We start from the raw sequence: 20844 nt of genomic DNA, 5'->3' as shown, positions 1-20844 counted from the left end.
ATCTACGTTGATACAGTCGTCAATGGACTTTTCAATGTTGACCCTGTTGATGCCAATGACGATTATACCGCCAACGTGGGAGTCGACAACGATGAAGCAGTCAACGAAGAAACTATCAACTACAGACCAGTCGACAACGTCAACAGCGAAAACCAAGGCAAAGCTGGCATTTCCTCCATTGTCTTTAATCCCTGTAGTGGACAGATTTTCTGCAGACACAATTCTTCCAGCTCACACCTCACCAAGTAAGGTATTGCCCTACCCATCTGCACAGCTCTTAGATGAGGATGATGATTCCGAAGAACGAGGGTTCCATGGGTTGGCTCATAGCCCATCCCAACTGCAGGTCAAATACCAGGACTTCGATGAGGATGACGAGCAGTATCAACATGAGGAGCAATTTTAATCTGCAAGAGAACACTCAGAGCAACACCAAGATGAGTATTCAATGCAAGACCAAGTTGAACCTTCCCTTCAGGTGCCTTTGTCTCAGGTGACCAATTTGCAAAGTATGCTCCAAGACTATTACCGCAGGTTTCCCCCATCTGTGCCTGCGATTTCAATGCCACAGACATCAAAGCCTGCACCCTTTTCACAAACCCCTACACTGCAGCCATTAGCAATACTTGATACACCTGTCACTCCTCTACAAACGTTAGGGCATACCTTGCCTGACTTCCCGGCTGACGATGCTCCTTCTTCTGACAAAGACAGGGAAGAGGGTAAAATAAGAGACAATACCTAATTTCCCAATGAGTGGGATGACTATCTCATTCCCACTCCATCCCCACCAGCAGCTGCACCTGCAGACTCTCCACCAGAGGACACTGGCGGCTTCCCTAATTTAATGGAGAGAGCAGCTAAATAATTTGAGCTTCCATTTCTTACCAAACAAGCAGATTGTTTCCTCTACATTTTAAAGAACCTACAAAAAAATCTGTGAGGAGTACCCCTTTTATTGATTTTATTTGGCCAGATGGTCTTAAAGCCATGAAGAACCTGGCTATAGTTTCAACAATCATCCCAAGATTGAACAAAAAGTACAAAGCGCCTGATGACTCTCTAACGTGTCTGATTGGGCAGCCAAAACCAGGCTCTGTAGTATCCCAGGTGGCACAACTTTGCTCTAAGAACCCGTCCACCCCAATTTCCACTCCTCCAAACAGGGATGGTCGTAGGCTTGACAATGTCAGGAAAAAATTCTCATCCATGACAACCACGACGGTTAGAGCGGCAAACTCCCTGGCTACCTTAGGCCATTATAACCGCCAAATGTGGTCGGATATGTTCACTTACATAAACATGCTACCAGAAGAAGCCAATCAGGAAGCTCGGGAAATTCTACAAGAGGCAGAAAGAATATCAGCAGATAAAATCGACATTTATGTTTCTTCTACTGGATTTAGACAACTTGCAGGAGTGGCTGTTCTCCACAGACAAGGATAGTTAAAATCCAGTTCCTTCTGCCCAGAGATCCAAAGTAAAATATTAGACATGTCCACTGACCGCGAATCATTGTTTGGAAAGCACGTGGATGATGCACTTAAGTCCATCAAGGCATATACGGATATAGCAAAGTCTCGAGGGACTCTACAATATAGGTAGCAACCTTTTTAAGGAGCCAGAGGGAGAGGAGATTACTCCTTTAGAGGCGGTTACCAACCCTACAGACAACAATATCAGTCCAGGTAGACACAATACCGTCCCCAGTATTCTCAACAGCAGCAATATAGACAGCCACCAGCAGCTGCATATAAGCATTCAACCAGAGGAAAGTTTGCTGTCCGAGGCAGAGACTTCAATAGGAAACAGTGACCAAAATCTAGTGCTGACTACCCCCACTTTTCACCAACTAGTATTGAAGGTCGAATTTCGAACCATCTTGATCAGTGGTCTGAGATAACATCCTACAAGTGGGTGCTCAATGAGATCTCCGGAGGGGTACACCCTCAAGTTCGTCCAGAAACCCCCAAACACCCAACCAACAGGACCACCTCCCTCCCACTTAAAACAACTCCTGAGACAGGTATCATCATGCTGAAGAAGGGAGCAATAGAAGTAGTGTTGAAACTACAAAAAGGATTGGGCTTCTACTCTCACTTCTTTCTTATCAGGAAAACCTCAGGAGATTGGCGTCCTATCCTCGACCTGCGGAAGTTAAACACATTTCTAAAGAAACAATATTTCCGCATGGAGACACTCCAGGATATACTACACCTTCTCGACAAAGGAGATCATATGATGTCCCTGGACCTTGAAGACGCATACTTCCACATCCCGATGCACCCAAAACACTGCAGATTCCTGTGCTTCAAGGTAGCTCGCACCCGCTGCTAATTCAGGGTCCTTTCACTTGGACTCAAATCAGCACCGCAAATTTTCACTAAGATGCTGGCCTCATTGGCAGCCCATCTCTGACAGAAAGGAGTCCACGTCCTTCCATTCTTTTTTTTAACATAACAATTTTATTGACAACCAAATCCACAACATTGCAGCAGTCTTGACAGTTAATTAGCACCTCCACTGGCCGATTATGCATGCATGCTTTGGAGACAACAAGCAATAGAATCATGACATTCACGATTAAATCCAATCAAGTATTGAAGCAGTACAGACATGAGTACACACCCACTCTTGGATCTGGGAGCCCCCCGTAGACAGTACATAGCAGGCAGCCTTATGTCTTCAGGCCACCGTGCCTGCCCCCATTATATCCAGTAAAGCCCGCCTCTTTCTCCTCAGTTCAACAGTAGGGGAAATACAGATGTCCCCCCGGTATTTGTTCCATCTTCCCCACTTATGATCCCACTTCTGCGGGCAACCTCGATTTTTGTAGACCGTTTTCTCCGCCACCATGGCCTGATCCATATCCATGGCCCAAACGCGTAGCAATGGCATAGTGTCAATCCCCCATTTCTGAGCAATATTCCTTTTAGCTATGGCCCATCCCATTGCCGACCACTCTTGCTCCGCCTGGGTGAGGTCCGTCGCTTCCCATACCGTCTTTCCATTCTTGAACGATTGGTTCATAAAAGAACCCACACATCGAGTAGCAACAGCCACATCCACATACCTCTCATTGTTTACCAGACTCGTTCTCACAGTCAACCATCAAAACTCTCACTTAAATCCCACAACAATGTTGCCATTATTGGGAACATGTCTCAAAGCAGGCAACTAAACATTTGACAACTAGCTCACAGACTGTACACAAGAAAGTTATTTTCTGTCTGGATCTACAAATCCTTTCTGGTAATGGCTACTTCCTGCATCCCTCTTATTCCGAATTGCTGATTACAAATGCGTCCACTACAAGAAGAATTGGACAAACGGTGGCTCCAGGTGCACTGGTCCTTCAACAAACTCATTCAAATAACTCCAGCAATGTGGAAAGCCATGACTTGGTCGACACGAACTTCAAACCTTTCTTCAGTTCTTTCATATCTGGTACAAATCCTAGAGTATGTCATAACAACGGATGCCTCCATAGAAGATTGGGGTGCGCAACTTCAAGACTTGCAGATAAGCAGCAAATGGAGTCCAGACAAAACAAAGATGCACATCAATCTGCTGGAGCTCAAAGCTATAGCCTTAGCATTAAAGTAATTTCTCCCTAAGATAGTGCAGTCATCGGTGCTCACATGTATAGACAATACCACGAGCATGTTTTACCTCAACAAACGAGGGAGCTCACGTTAACCAGTGCTATCTCTTCAAACACAACAGATCTGGAACTGGGCTCTTCAACATCAGATAATGCTCAAAGCAGGGCCGGCTTTAGGGTTCTGCGACCGATGCTGGTGCACTGGGTGCTGACCTGACCGGGGGGGGGGGTTTGCACTGTGTTTAGCAATTACTTACAGTTTAAAAGCACCTGCTCGGAGTTCCTTATATATCCAGCTTACAGGCAGCAATTAAAATGCCAAGATAACTCTTGTGATTCATTTTCCTGTTAGAGAGGGAGATCAGATTTTTGTCTAGTGGCAGTTTTGACTCACCATAAAGTAGCACAAAGGGTTAATATGCCTGCTGCAAAGAACAGATCTGTATTTTAATTGCGATCCCTTAGAGGAATAGTGAAACAAATGACTTGTATGGGAGAGAGGGGCTATGGAGAGATGAGGGGCACTGTTGCCGGTGGATGTCAGGGAATCCGAGGAGGAGGTCATGGGGGAGGGTGCACCAAAAAAGATTGTCGCACCAGGCGCTACCAGCATTAAAGCAGGCCTTGGCTCGAAGCAAAATATGTGCCGGGAGCTTCCAACATTCTCACAAACTTGGTAAGCAGGACCAGTATCCCTTACCACAAGTGGGAGTTAGACCAAACATTCTCCACCTCATCCATCGCTGGGGCAAGCAGAACTTTGATCTCTTTGGTACGAAGGAGAACAAGAAACGCCCATTCTTCGCAAGTTGGCATCACCATGAGGGGGCATGAGGGAATGCATTTTCGATGAGATGGTTAGGAATCTATGCTTACAGTTTTTCCCCAATCCCATTGGTCCCAAGGATGCTCAACAAACTCAAGAAACAGCCTTGCCAACTTCTCCTCATTGCTCCCAAGTGGCCCAGACACTTCTGGTTCACGGAGCTCCTGCTCCTGCCAGAACAACCTCATACCAATACCAGTGCTGCTGACCATGACCCAGGGCCAGACCCGTCATTCCAACCAGACATTGCTATATTTATCTGCCTGGCTCCTGAGTTCAATGAGTTTGCCATGTTAGACATTCCTTCAGACTGCAGGCAAATCCTTACCAAAGCGAGGCCGGACACTATGAGCAGAACTTATAAACTAAAATGGAAACTCTTCTTCATTTGGTGTGCAGAATTTAAGGTCCATCCTCTCACACCTCCACCAGAGCAAATCCTCCCACACCTACTTCACCTGGCAAGATCCAGTTTGACTCATTCCTCCATCTGAGTACACCTGGCGGCAATTTACAGGTTTCGATGATCCAGTAATGCATCATCTTTATGGTCTAGTCGAGGTGTGAAACAATTCCTTGAGGGCCTACTCAGGACATTTTCTCTAATAAGGAGACCCTCACCATCGCGGTACTTAAATGTGGTGCTGGGACAGCTCATGAAAACACCATTTGAGCCCATTCCCAAAGTGACATTGAAGTACTTTACTTGGAAAACTGCACTTCTTGTGGTTTTAACTTCTGACAAAAAAAGTAAGTGATATCCAGGCATTTACCATTAAGGAACCTTTCCTTCAATTCAAATCAGACAGTGTAATATTTCTAACCAATCCTTAGTTTATCCCACAGGTCCCTTCAGAATTCCACTTGAATGAGCCAGTGATTCTACTGACATTCTGCCCCAATCCTCAGACTGTTGCAGAAAAATCTCTACATTCTCTAGACTTCAAATTATGTCTAAAATTGTATTTACACCAGACCAATCAAATCCACAAAGCTGATCAGTTGTTTCTGTCATATGGTGGTATCAGAAAAGGTCTCCCAGTTTCCAAGCACACCATTGCCAGATGGATTGCATCCACCATTCAATGTTGTCACAGGCAAGTAGGAAACCCCTTGTGAGACAAGGTCAAGGCCTACTCTACAAGAGCTGTTGCCACCTCTACAGCTCTGTTTTCTGGGGTGTCCATCCAGCATATCTGCTGAGCAGCAACATGGTCAAGAAGGCACACCTTTATGAGGCATTATTTCCTGCATGAGAATAATAAGACTGATGTGGCTTTGGGACAGGCAGTGTTGCGACAGCTGTTTCAATAAGGTGAGCCTCACAAACGTTTATTTCCCACCTTCCGCTATGTATAATATTATTGTTTTTCATTGGTGTATTGCTTACTATTCTGATTCAAGCATGTGAATCTATGAAAGATCCAATACTGGAGAAGAAAAATAGTTACTTACCTGTAACTGTAGTTCTCCAGTATTGGTATCTTTCAAAGATTCACATATGACCCACCCTCCTCCCATGACAGACTCCTCTCTATATCGATTGTTCGTGATTCAGCTTCTCTTGGGATTGTTCTAGAGGGTGTTGTTGCCTGATTGGCTTAAGTTTGTAGTTTGGTCCTTTTTTAGAAAGTACATAGATAGGGTATAAAATATATGGCTCATTTCCATTCTATCTATTGTAGTAATGTACATTGCTTTATTATAGTACCGTGGGACTCCCACTTCGACGATGGAGAATGATTCAAGCATATGAATCTATGAACGAGACAAATACTGGAGAACTACAGTTACAGGTAAATAACTAATCTTCATATTCTGGCCAAAGTATGGAATTCAGGAGCACTTTTACTAAGCGATAATGTCTCGTCTAAATACCATTTTTATTATGTGCCTATCGAGAGGCAATGTTCACTAAAATTAATTCATTTAATGTTTTAAGAAGAAGCCAATTATAGTTAGAAATGAAATTAGCATGAATATATATATGGCTGAACCAGAATCTTCTAGTTATTTTTAAATAATAAAAGGAATGGAATTAACCTGGAGCCAGGTAGCCAACAGCTTTAAAAACATGAAAAAGAACTTTGATCCTATAGGAAAATTAGTTACTTTACTACCACACAGTTTTTAACTGTGGCACTGCAGACCTCATTTGTCTTTTCATACTCTTGTGAATATGGTCCCTGAGCAATTGATTCTACCTCATCTGAATCCAAGGCCCTGTTTCTCAAGGTTTAGCACCTACTTCACCATCAAAGAAAATGTGTAATGATTCCACCTAAGAACAAAGATTTGCAGCATGTGTTGCAATAGATCACATGCTCTGCACACACAAGCCACTTAGCATTGAGTGAGGGCATTGCAAGTTGTTTTTCTTCGAAGTGGAGGTTTCAGTTTTGAGATGACTGCTCACACCTCAGCAGAAATCCACAATCCAATAGGACATAGATGCCACTTTATATTGTGTTTCTGGCTTTGCTGTATCTCTATGAGGTCTGGGACGGAGTCGAAATCCTTGACATTGAGACATTGAAATCCCCCTCTATTTAGGAAAATATTTTTCAACCATTGACCACATTGGAATCAAATTGAACAGAAATCTTTGAGGTCATGTTATATGAATAAGCCATAGTGAAAGGATTATGGAGAATACACTTTATACATGTCTGCTCTAATTGCAACATTAAGTTACCAGTGTCGGACCAGCTCCACCTTTGTCTCCTGAGTGAGGGACCACAACAGTCACCTGTTTGGCCTGTAAGGTGTTTCAGAAAAAAAAACTATTTGCAAATGAGCAGTGGACTTATAGAATACAGCACCAAGGCCCTCCCGAATCATCAACCACGCCTGGTACCGAAAAGATCAAGGGAACTTACTAGGATCGTAAAAGGGGTGAGTCCTCACATATTCCAGAGACCCAAAGGGAGAGGAGTCCAGAATACGTTTCACCTAAAGACTCTGACTTTGGAGAACAACCTTCTTCAGGGCCCTCGATGAAGCTCACGCCCAGGGCAAAGGCCACACCTTGATTACCCCACTCAATAGAGAATCTTTCCTCCAGGGTTAAACCTCAACCAGAACCTCAGGTCCAGAACAAGAAATGGCCTCAAGAGAGCCATACCTCAAGCCCAATCCAAAGAGGCCTCGGCAGTTGGTACGAATTACTACACCAAAATGCAGTCTCAGCCTCGGAAAAGCACTGAGTTCTTAAGCCACAAATTAGGCTACCCAGCAGGACAGATCAACCCTACAAGGGAAAATACTCTGACACCCTTGAATGGCACCTCAATTCCTCCAGTATGAGTATAGGAATCTGCCACAAGAATACCTGGACATCTGCCACAAGAGTACATGGACATCTCAAGAAAGATAGACTATAGCACTATCCACCACATAGTCAAACTTATTCAAGTGGAAGAGATTCTGGATCTGGTGCCTGCAAAAGGCAATAACGCCCAATAACCTATTATTAAGAAGCACCATTTTCCTGTCTCCTCCCATTAATAAAAGCAGCTCTGCTGCTCTATTTCATAAAAATACCCCATATCTACACAACATCCTTTCATAGATCCTGATGCATTGTGCTAAAGAGTGGGGCTTTACAAATGTGTACTGCTCAATCATGAAAGTTATACTTTTCCTGCTAGATCACAATCTTCTAACCAAAGTCAAAAGTATGAATTACCCACTTTTCTCTTTTGGTTGATTTAAAGAGTTCTGCCTGCATTAACAGAATTGATTTGGATGGAAGTCTACTTGGGTCAGAGATTACAGGCTAGCCCTCCTTCAACTTGCTCCTGTTTGGCATTTATTTTTGTTTAGCCCTGACACACTCCAGAAGCCACATATGTAGAGCAGCAGTAGTGGAAGGTGACTAAGAGAAGAAAACTACATAATATATGCCCATGCTGTGATGTAGTAGGTCCCCATTTATGATATAATAAGCTTACTTCAACTGGGAATTTGTGCACCGCATCAAGAAAGCAATGAGGTACACTATGGAAGTCTTCAGTTATTTCCATGGTATCTCTGGAACACTGCATGAATTTTCACTATTTAAAGGCATTGGGTATCCTTTGTCTAAATGTCACAGTACCTGGTTTGAACTCCTAAATGTTAACAGTGGTGCTAATTATTTTTTTGAGGGTTACATTCTGAAATTATTGTGAAAGGAATATTGAGTGGCCAAAAGCAAAATAATCACGAAGGTAAGTGCACAAAAGAAAGGTATGGATGTATTATTCTTAACTCCAAATCTATGTACATTGAACATACATATCATCAATGTTTTGAAAATCTATTCAGCACCAGGATAACCTGAAGGGTAATAGTGCTCTCTACAAATCAGCGGTGCTCTGGAAATCTGTGACCCGCTGCTTTTCAAACGTCTATGAAGGTAGCACCAGCTAAAACCAATTGCGAAGTGCTAAATACTGCTGAGTGATACGTATTTCTGCACATTTGTTTTTGAACTTTTTAAAACTGCACTGTACTCACCAGTTTGTCTTTCGATGCCACATTGCCTAGTAGATAGCTGCCTTTGACCCCGGTCCCTCACGGCTTGTGCCGATTGAACGGAGGTTCGTTCTTGGCAGTCACTGCTTCCGGTTGTATTACCGGAAGCTGTAGGTTAGCACTCCAGATTTTTCACGCCTTCTTCTATTTAATCAGGCGAAGGGCGCGGCCGCGCGCAGCGGCGTGCCAAAGGCAAGCCCGTCTGCGCCCGTCCACGCCTGACCGTCGCCAGACGCCAAGACCCCTGTATTGTTTCCCCCTTGCTTTCGATTCATTCACACTTCTCGGGACATCTTCTGTGCTAGAGGTAATATGGGATATATTAAACACTCAAGCAAAGAAATAAAAGATTTAAATTCCCCTCTGATAGAACTTACTGATGTACTTGAAACAGAACTATCTAGGATCCCGGAAATCAGGCGCTCAGCCTATCTTACTAGCTCCAAAAAGACCACTACATCTTTAGGTCCAAATCAGCACAGTGCTCCCAGACAACTCAGTGCAATCTGTTTTAATGCACGCTCCATCTCTAAACATTCAGTAGAGATATGGAGCCTTTTAGATCTAACAGACCCTGACATCTGTTTTGTTACGGAGACCTGGCTACATGAGCATGCTTCCTCTGATGTACATATTGCCTTTCCTTCGCAATATAAAGTCACTCGACTAGACAGGAAAGAGACTAGAGGGGGCGGCCTATTAATTGCCTCTAAACACGATTTAAATATCACTGTCTTAGAAAGTTTTATACACAGCCATAAAGAAATGTGTATCTTTAAGATCAACAGCCTCTCCAATGGCTCCTGGAGAGGGGCTTTAGTTTACCGACCCCCAGGAACAAAAGGGGACTTTACAGATAAATTATTTGAAACTATTGCGCCACATGTTCTAGCCTCAGACAATTTTCTCCTAATCGGAGATTTTAATTACCATGCTGAAATGCTATCCAACCCTGATACCGATAAATTGATCTCTAACATGAATACCCTTGGTCTTGTTCAGTTGGTCGCAGGCCCCACACATAGCGCAGGCCATACTCTGGATCTTCTTTTTACTAATTCATCTGGAATGACGGTGGAATGCCCCATGCCGCTATTATGGACAGATCACTACCTACTGAAATTCGCTGTCCCTATCATTACAGCCAAAACTAACCTGGAAAGCGAACCCATATTGCACAGACCATGGCGCAAAGTCACCCTGCCCGTTTTCCTAAAGCATTTCTGCCCAGATCAGACCGATCCAGAAACCAGCGTAAATCAAGTGGCACTACAACTTGACAAAGCTATTTTGACTGCATTAGATAAAATTGCCCCTTTTAGTAATGTCAAGATTAAGACTAGAACCGCTCCCTGGTTTACTGACCAACTAAAAATAGCAAAATGTTCATGTAGAACCGCTGAAAGACAATGGCGTAAAAGTAAAAATCTAGCTGATCACGAAAGCTACAAGAAACTGCATCATGGCTACATGAATGAAATAAAATTGGCAAAAAAAACTTTCCTTATAGACCGGATAAATAAGGCAGAAAACTCTTCTAGGGAGCCAAATCTTAAAAGAATTCACAATCCCTAGTAATAAGCCTTCAGTGCCGGTGTCTCAAAATTGGACTGACTCACTATCTACATTTTTTGAGGAAAAAATCACAGTCATTCACCAGTCTCTTATATCTTCACATAATAGTACTTACCGTGAAGATCTGCCTTGCCCTCTACCCGACCCTCCTTGCATCCTAAACAAATTTGTAAAATGTGACTGTAAGTCTGTCACCTTTGTCATGCAGAAGATAAAGTCCTGCAGATCCCGTCCCTCCCAAATTTTTCTCCATCATCGCTCCAATACTTTTGGAAAGACTGATTGACCTATTTAATAAGTCATTTTCGGAAGCTGATTTTCCTACAATCTGGAAAGCAGCCAGAATAAGGCCGATTTTTAAGAAACCGACGGCTGATCCAAAACTTCTTTTAAATTACCGTCCTATCTCTTTACTCCCCTATTTCGGGAAGATGTTGGAGTTCCTTGTAAACCAACAACTTGCAGACCATCTTGAAAGCCACGGACTCTTAGACCGCTCTCAGTCTGGTTTCAGAACGGCACATAGCACGGAGACAGCACTGGTCGAGGTTACTGATAACATCAGACTGGCTTTAGACAAACACCAGTCAGTCATCCTCGTCCTGCTTGATTTGTCTGTCGCCTTTGACACCATCTCCCATAACATTTTACAACAGCGGCTTTGGGAGATAGGTGTCAGAGGGAACGCCCTCAAATGGTTTAATAGTTAACCTATCTGAACGTGTAACTACTGTTCAGATGGGAAATACCTTTTCACGTGAGAGACCGGTCAAGATGGGAGTCCCGCAGGGCTCTATTTTGAGCCCTACGCTTTTTAATCTGTACATGACCCCATTGGCTAAAGTGGTCAGAACATATGGTTTTGATGTCATATCCTATGCAGATGACACTCAGATTCTGATCACCTTAGGCCCAGACCCCACTGAAACCAAGCAGCGTTTCAAGAACTGTATGACTCATGTTGACAAATGGATGAGGTCTAACCATCTCCAACTAAACGGTGGTAAGTCAGAGATTATGCTCTTTGGCAAGGCTATGGAGCATTGGACACATGATTGGTGGCCATCTAAGTTAGATCCTTGTCCCACTCCCAAGGATATGGTCTGTAATCTTGGTTTTTACATGGACAACTGTTTGTCCATGAAGGGCCATACAAACCATGTCATTGGCACCTGTTTTGGCGTTATGCGCAGTCCGCTGAAGGTTTTTAAATGGATCCCTACTGAGGCGCGGAAACCACTAATACAGGGATTGATTATTAACAGAATGGACTACGGCAACGCCCTATTGCTTTCAATAAATGAAAACCTCTTAAATAGGCTCCAGGTCCTGCAGAATACCGCTGCCAGGTTAGTCCTTGATCTCCCACAAAGATCTTCTTCCGCCTCCTGTTTAAATACTTATCATTGGCTTCCAGTGAAAAAGCGAATCCTTTTTAAAATCCTATGCTTAACTCATAAGCATATGTATGGAAGCGGTCCAAAATATTGGTCGCAAAAGCTACGCTGGTATCAGCCACCCAGAATGCTTAGATCCAGCAATGAGGCATTGCTGACTCCCCTCAGAATTCAAACTGCTAGGCAAGGGGGCCGATCCTTCTCCTTTCTGGCACCGGCATCCTGGAACAAAATGCCCTCATATCTGCCCAGTATTTCTGAACACAGCTGCTTCCGCAAAAAGTTGAAGACCTGGCTTTTTGGAAACTAAATCCTAGTCTTTTTTTTTTCAGAGCCGTCTGCAAGCACCATGAGACTCTTGGGAGTGATTTGTGCGCGATACAAATGTCCTTGACTTGACTTGACTGACATACATACTTACCTATCAAAATGGTCCTCAGTATTCTAGTCACGATATCGTGAGCGTTTGATATTCCTTCAGTGATATACAGGGGTGAAACGGAGGTACCCACAGTGCAGGGGGGCCACCAGGGGTTTTTGTTGGGATGGTGCCCCTCACCCTCTAAGCCATGCCATTGCATGCCTTGCAGAACGTGTGCAATGGCATGGAATAAGAAATAGTTAAGTGCAAAGGAAAGTGACTCTGCTTTACCAAGCAGGCCCCTTCTGTGTATAGGGGGCCCAACTGTCCAGGGGGCCCACATTGAGCCCATTCTGCACTGGCCCCATCATTTTACGTTACGCCACTGGTGAGCCCCCTTCTTTTAACCATTCCTTTTTTAATGCAGTTATGCTCAAAGGAAACTCTTGGCAATTATCTCATCTACACATCTCTGTTTTTTAGTTTCCATTGTCTGTCCCTCTCTGCCGCCCCTATATTAATACCTAGCCTCCCATTTCCACCTATTCTTTTTGTCCTTCCCTGCAGTGCTTACCACTCATGTCCCATACTCATTTCTGTCTTGCCCCCGTCTCCCAATCCCTCACTGAAATACCTCAGTCCCCACTGCAAAACCTTACCTTCATCAGCTTTGATGTATCAGACAGAGACATTCGTTACACAGCTCAGTAATCCGGACGTCCTGAACCGGCCAAACAGTCATGCGCACTTACAGAGTGCTCCTCCTCCTGCTCTGTGAGCAGAGCAGCCCAGCCCAGCAAAACTGCCTCAGCAGGGAAAAATAAATGCTAATAACATTGAGTTATTATAATTTTATTTTTTTACACTGCTGAAAAGCAATGGGGCAGCGCTCCTCCGCCTTAGCAGAGGAGCCGCCACTGAGTTATAGCCAATGACAAATGACATTATTAAACCTCATTTCAACACAGGTCACAAGCGAGACTCACCAGGAAAATCTAGAGCACAGGTAAAGGGTGAGAATCAAACCTGAAAATAAGGGAAATCTAGTACAAATGGGGGCAATGAAGTAAGCAGTGTTAACCGATCACAGATGAGAGAGCTAAATCAAGCAAAAAATTCTGACTGATCCCGGGTGAGACTGAGGGCACTACAATATCGAGCTTTGTTCATACCCAGGTGAGAATACATGGTGAAGCCATGAATGCTGACTAGTGACAGTTGGAAATTGGAGATTTATAGAAAACGAATGTCCAGCAATGATCAGGCAAACGTGGGAGGCTTGAGAAATGTCATCTTAACAGTTGACAATAGGAGGCCCTGAACAAGTGATGGCAGTCACTTACAAACCAACTTCATGAAACCTAGCAAAGAGTAAGAAGTTGTGACTTGTGAAAATTCGGAATCTAAGCCAAGTAGCACTGTTATATATCAAAAAAGCCAGAAATGCTTTTGAGCTGCAATCAAGAACCCACAGTAGGGAGACAATGTCCAAAGTTACGTGTTGATTTGGAATCCGATCCTGGCACCTACGTCTAACTTCACTGTTAGGACTGGCGCTGTCATTTAGAAGCAATCTATTATCTACTGTGGATGTCCCTTATGTGTCTATCATTCCCTTTCTTAACTGGTGTTAGTTTTTTTTCTTAGTTTGTTTCTTCATATTTGAAGAGATCCTGTGTTATTGTGTAGCTCTAATATTAAGTGTTGGGGGTGGAGTGTGGGCAGTGATGAGTCTTTTGATTGGGACATGAGACCCTTTGGCTAACTTAAAACTGTGGGATGGAATGTAGATAATAAGTATTTTATTTTTAACAATTGCTTTGGGTAAATTAAGAACCAGTTAGTAGGATCTTTTTGAACTTTAAGCATTAGGGGAAGGGCTTCAACTTTATTTCATGCAATTATATACAAGAACCAAAGATATTTTGATCTGGTTAGGCAACATAACCTATCTCTGTTCCCTCTGCAGATATTGATGAGTGTCGGCTGAACAACGCAGGCTGTGATCATATTTGCCGGAATACGGTGGGCAGCTTCGAATGTAGCTGCAAAAAAGGGTATAAACTTCTGATCAACGAAAGAAATTGCCAAGGTGAGCCCCTGTTAAGGAGGCACATGGCGGCTTGAGCTCTAGCAAAGCAGGGCACAACAACTGATCCCCATGGAAAGTCATACTTGTTATGTATTTATTGATTTTCATTATTCATGAGCCTTTCTGTACCAAAAAGGCACGATTGCGCTTTCCATACAATGGTAAAAGGTTACAAATACAACACTGCTGGTTTTCTAAAATGAAAATAGTTACAGTAAAAAAAAACCAAACGGAAGAGGGCGCAGAAGAACATTAAAGTAGTGCGAGTTTACGGCAAATGAAATCAGGACAGGTGTGTTTTCAAGAGTCTCTTTAAATAGAGGGAGTCAGGTTGTATCGGGTTGAAGAATGTTTCATCACCAGTTGAGATTGTTGTAGTGCTAGACATGTTGAAAAGCAACGATGGCCAGCTGTTTGCGCAGATAAGATGGGACACCCAAGTGCAAAGCTTTGTATGACAGACAGACAAGCAGATTTTAAATAATATTCGGCCCGGAGCTCAGAGCCAGTGTAGAGCCCAATGTGTGCCCTTATTTTACTGAGGCTTGCTAAAGTATTTCAAGTAGTACGAGAAGGACTGGAAATATAAAGCCAGATCAATAGAGAAGTGTCCGAAAGTGAATTACTGATGTATAAAAACATCCAGTACCCAGCCTCTAGCATTTAGTAGCACGAGCACATGGCGTGGCCTAATCCCAGACTTTTCTGTTTATGTGAGATTTGGTACAGCGGGATACGTTGAAGGCAAATTCTAAGGTAGAAGAACATTTGGCAGTGAGCACCTGTTGTGAAAGACCCAGGCATAAAAGCTTCCATGGTCATCCCATGTAGACGGAAGTATTTTAAGAATACACTTGTTAGTCTTGTAGTTATAGAAATACACCAGTTACAGAGTACCCTCCTAAAATGAGCTCTGTTTCTCTGATATTCTGTGTTCTTCCAAATCTCTACTTGTATTTGCCTAGAGACTGGGGACTGGAGACCTTCAGGACCATAGTGCAGGTACATCATATCCTGAACATCATCCTTCTGAGAAGCACAGCCCACCTTTGCATAGGTGAAGCCCTTAAAGCAAGACCATATGTAACAATAGCTGGAAGTCCATTTTGTGGAATAAAGAAATTGGTGCTAGAAAACAAGGGTGTACTATGCAGACGGATAAAAAAAACTACTCATCTATATGACAACTCTTCTGGAAGGCCAGTGATACAGGTCATATCTCTGAAGAAAGCAATTATGGTAGCAGAACACATGATCAGTAGAAGTGGAAGAAACTGAAAAAGAAATCGGAAATGCTCTTGAGTTTTTAGCAATTTCCATTCCGACCACTAGAGGGCAGAACTGTTGTCAATTGGACGTAACAGAATATTTTGATGGGGTATAGAGAAAAATGTTGTCCCAATGTCCTCTCCTTCGAAATTATTCATGGTAGATTTTGTAAACAGTGGCATGCTAAATGTAATAAGTTATTAAGCCAAAAATTGTGAATCCTTACTAGTTCCAGAGTTCAATTTAATGCCCTGAGCACATGTGTGAATTGTTTAGTGTGTGGATTCAGAATGGCACACACGTCAGAGGACTCGATAAATAAATGCATCCATGTGTTTATGGAGCATGTAACTTAAAGGCAAACGCAGTTCTGGAACTGCCTCCCCAAAATACTTTTGGGTGTCTGGAGAATACTCAGTTGCCTGGACCGTCAGCTGATATTCCGCTTTTAAGGATGCCAATTATGACTAATATAATTAGAGAAGGTGTTTCGTCCTACTGTGAACTGGACTAATAACACCAGCCTGTTTAGGATGCAGGTGAAGAGAGACTTTATCTAAACATTTTGTAAACTTTTGCACATCTATCTACAGCTTCTTCAACGCTTTTTGCATAGAAAAAACATGCTAAGAGAGGAATTGCTGTCTACCATTCTTCAGTACTGCTCTTAGGTGAAGACCTCCGTTGAATGGTCTGGTGAACTGTTCACTTTTGAATAGTTTCCTGAAGTTCAATTCGATTCCAGGGCATTCCAGATTTTGGGATCCTGCACTTTTGGTGATCAAATGCTGTGCTGTAGCCATCAGATAAATTGTGGCTAGACCAGGTGTTAAGTGGCAGATTGAAGATTCATGGCAGAAATATCACTCCCAGTTGTATGAAAGGCCACTGCTGGGACTGTGACTCTTGTCACTCTATGCACAATGGCATTTCGTAGTCCCTCATCATACCTTCTTAGCCCTGGCCGTTGACTCATTCTTGCTGTTCCCAAGGGTCATCTGGCTCCCCCTGATAGCTCCCTAGTGTTTTGTTTTAGCATTGCTCTACAAACAGCTAAAGGACATAGATCAGTGCGCAGGGTCCCAAATGCTTCGACACCCTGGGTCAGTGTCTTATGGCAGACAACCCATTTTCAACTCTTTATGAACTTATACACCCACAATTGCATACCTAGCTAGTTGGATATTTCTTTAATGGAGATTTCAAGTCAAGAAAGAATGTGTTACAGTTCTCCACTGAATAACTCAGAGTACGAAAGTCTGTAATATGCTTTCAGATGATCTTCAGTCTGGTTACCTCATACAACTTTGTCTTCTCATATTTCAACCTGTTTGATTTAGATCCAGTACTCTCCCATTTTCAGAGCCTATTTGACCTCCTACTGCCTTCTAATTGTATACTTTTATATGCACGCTGTTTTGTAAACATTGTGTGACATCTACCCATGCTCCAGGAGAAATTGCTTCAGTGCTTCTTGTGCTGGCATGTTTCAATCGGCATTCTGTGGTATCTTCTTTTCCCGTGCCAATTGTAATTACTTTATCTATTTTTTTCTTCCTTTGATCTTAATTTGGGGTACACTAAGACCATCCCTTTGTGTTTTGGAGTCCCACCGCCTAATGCCTCCCATATTTCAGAACCGGATGCCTACTGCTGTCTACTCTCACGTTCTGAGCTTGGGTATTCTATGCTGCACTCAGTCACTTTGCCCTCTTGATATGATCCATAACAGTTGGAATTCTTTCTTTCACACCTCATTTCCCCTAATGTCCCGATTCCGAGTATCCTGGGCCATATTTTCTTTTATTATAGACTCTGCCTGCCCCATGTCATCTACATCCCTCGTATTCTGGGTATGTCTGCTCAATATTAGCTTTTCCTCTGATGTTCTGGATTGCTGTTTCTGTTTCAGATATTGACGAATGCTCATTTGACAGGACCTGTGATCACACTTGTATAAACTCCCCAGGGAGTTTCCAGTGCTTCTGCAACAAGGGCTACACACTCTATGGATTGACCCACTGTGGAGGTAAGTGGAAATAAAGGAAAGATATTACTGCCTGTATCTCACGTCTAGTCTACCCCTTATCACTTTTCAGTCTCAGCCCCCATAAACCCAGCTCCCATGTCCTTCTACTCCATTGTTTCTCTTCTTGGTCCTGTATCAATGAATATATTCAGTTTATTGTTCCCCAAGTGTGAATAGTTATGTGGTATTCATCTCTGCAAAAACAATTTGCCACCAGAATTGGAGCCAGTTAACCCTGTCCAAATATTGGAGTTATGCTTATCGATTATAGAGCCTTCATTGTTGTGCTCTGGCATTCCAATGTTGTGTTCTAGCATATATTAGTAATGGTTGGCTATCCTACACTTGTATTTATAATATGGAAATCTGATTTGAAACAAGGATATGTTTAGTAGCTGCATTTATGGCTGCTTGAAACTCCTATAAATGCTTTTTTAATCCTGCAGCACCTTAATTCTTAGACAATTATATAATCCCTATGTTTAAAACTATAACTGCAAATAGTCGGAATAGTCTTTTCTTTGAAAATGTCTTGTTGAGAAGTTCTTTCACAATTATTCCAACTGTAGTTTATCTCATCAGGCCTTTTTACTGAAGTTGATCTGTAGTTTAAGGCCTTTATTGTGCATAAATAGGATACTTTCTTAAGTGGGTCCACTGACCTTCTAGTGGACTGCTCCCATCACTGCACAGCTCCACCTGGTAGCTGCTGCTGCCCCTGTTGTTGCTGCTGACCCTCTGGCCAGGAGTTTGAGACCCTCCTCCACCCGCAGGCACCCGCCTGCGCCTCATCCCTGGTGGTCTAGTAGGCGAGCGTCACTGCTCTGCTGCTATACTGCCCTTCTATCTGTCTTTTTCTGCGTTTCTGTCCTTCTTCTGCTGCTGCCTTTTTTCTGCTTTCTGCCTTTTTCCCTGTCCCGTTTTGCACTTTTCCTTGTGCTTCGCCGCCCTTGACGCTGCAGTCCCCCGCAGCCTCGCCCCCCTCCAATGACCCTTTTCCACTTCCCACGTTTCCCGCCTTCCAGCTTCCAGCACACTACTTAATGGTGGCCTGTCTGCGCCCATCCGCGCCCAGCACCACGGACCCTGGTTCTCAGGTCCCCCAGCGATATGACGCTAGCATCCTCTTCTCCCTCAACACAGGACTCAACTCCGTCGTCTGTCACCTTGCCATGCCTAAGGACACCTAAGGACCCTTCTCCTGCCCACCTCTACACACCAGCTCCTCTCTGGCCAGCTGACCCACAGCACACCCGACCTGCTCAACTGCATCCTCCTCAACACGCGCTCCCTCCGCAAACACGCCACAGAAATCTGGGACCTCTTCAATGTCGCCTCTCCCAATATCGCCTTCTTCACAGAAACCTGGTCTGGACAGTGCCACCGGCATCCCTGACGGCTGCAGTATCACCAGAAAGGATCGTGCCAACCGACCACGAGGAGGCATCGCCATTGTCCACAAGAACACCCTCCACCTGACCACTCACTCGAACGACCCAACGACAGCCATGAAACACCTCCATTTCCAGATCCAGACTAACCCCAACACCACCCTCTGTGACACACTCGTCTACAGGCATCCTGGCCCCTGCCCGTCCTTTACCGATGCCATCGTAGACCTCCTCGCACCCCAGGATCTTGCATCAACCAATTACATCCTACTTAGCAACCTCAACTGCCACCTGGACAACCCCATTGACCAGAACACCGCATCCCTTCTGGAGAACCTCACCAACATTGGACTCAAGCAGCTAGTCACTGCTACGACTCACGCAGCCAGACAAATGCTCGACCCCAACTTCTCTGCCAGCGGAAACATCACCTACAGCCACACCACCAAACTCCTCTGGACCGACCACTACTGTGTGCACTTCACCTTCACCACTTCCACTGCACACTACCGCCCTCACTGCCCCCCGTAACTGGAACAAGGCCTACAAAGAACATCTCACCGTCTTCCTATGCACTATTACACCGCCGACATCAACAGACGCCAACACCTCAGCACGCAACCTTCACCAATGTATCTCCAACTGCGCCAACACTTTGGCACCCCTCAAGAAGGCACCAGGCAAGCAACACTCCCAAGAAAGCCAGCTGGTGCACTTCCACCCTCCACGAGTCCAGACGCACCTGCAGACGACTCAAGAAGAGATGGAGGTACAACACAACCCCGGAAACCCACGCATCCTTCAAAACCCCTGTCATTGCACACCACCTCCTCCTCAAAACCACAAAGATAACGGCTCTCCAAGACAGAATCAGCGCCAAGGCACACAACATAAAAGAACTCTTCATCATCGTCAAGGAGTTCGCCAGGCCCAACAGCGAGACTGCATACGTCCCAAACTCCTAAGACTTCTGCAACAAACTTGGCAACCTTCTTCCGCCACACGATCGTTCAAATCTACGACAGCTTCGACACCCAAGACCCTGCCTCAATGCCCATCAGTGTTGCACCGCAAACTGCGACGCTGCCCATTTCCCCTTCACGGGCCGCAGTGCAGCTCGCGATGCCTCTCTCTCCTTCACGAACGCATCATGGAGCAAAACGGCAGCCCGCTATTGACATTTTGGCATTGCGACGCCTGCTACCTCTTTGCATCGAGCACACCGCGGACTTGTGCGGCAGCCCGTTAGATGTTTCCTATAACATCTTAGGAATACCGCAGTTCCCAAGTGGAGACTGCGGCTTCCTATGCCTTTTGGGGAACACTTGCACTTACTTTTTGCATGGTATTATCCTGTAGGTCATCTCCTTTGGGGCCATCTTGTCGCCTGTTCTCCTTCTTTCCTTTACAGTCGTGCTCCCAGAGGGACTTTGGGATAGGTTGTTCTACCTTCCTAACATGGGGGCCTTCCTATTCTGCTCTTCACTCCTTTCCCTATCCAAGATGGCATCAGTCTTCTTCCTGTTTTGTCACTTCCTGTTCCTGGCTTCTCACTTCCTGTTTTTTACTTCCTGTTCTTGGGTAAAAAGGGTCAGATTCTTTTGGTTCCTTGCGTTGCAACACTCCTTGCTCCTGTTGATGTGTCCTCGCTCCTGTTAGTTCCCTGTTCCAGTTTTTGGTGGTCTTTTCCTTCTGTCGACGCACTCCTTCCCTTGCAGCTCCTGCTCCAGTTTGAGTTCCTGTTTATCTCCTGCTCCATCTTGGGCTTCTGGTTTCTCTGTG

General features: G+C 44.3%; 1 protein-coding gene across 1 annotated transcript in view; it reads left to right on the top strand.

The window, feature by feature from the left end:
- Positions 1-20844, top strand: part of SCUBE3 (signal peptide, CUB domain and EGF like domain containing 3) — a 1455403-nt gene that overhangs the window by 1119970 nt on the left and 314589 nt on the right. Inside the window, exons 9-10 of the mRNA XM_085651134.1 lie at positions 14251-14373; positions 17555-17671. Of these exons, the coding sequence (XP_085507260.1) occupies positions 14251-14373; positions 17555-17671 (240 nt within the window). The remainder of the gene's footprint in view (positions 1-14250; positions 14374-17554; positions 17672-20844) is intronic.

This window comes from Triturus cristatus, chromosome 1_1 (assembly GCF_964204655.1).
Source record: "Triturus cristatus chromosome 1_1, aTriCri1.1, whole genome shotgun sequence".
NCBI classification, from domain to species: Eukaryota; Metazoa; Chordata; class Amphibia; order Caudata; family Salamandridae; genus Triturus; species Triturus cristatus.
Note: the sequence above shows the minus strand (reverse complement) of the source record. Positions and strands in the feature narration are given on the sequence as shown.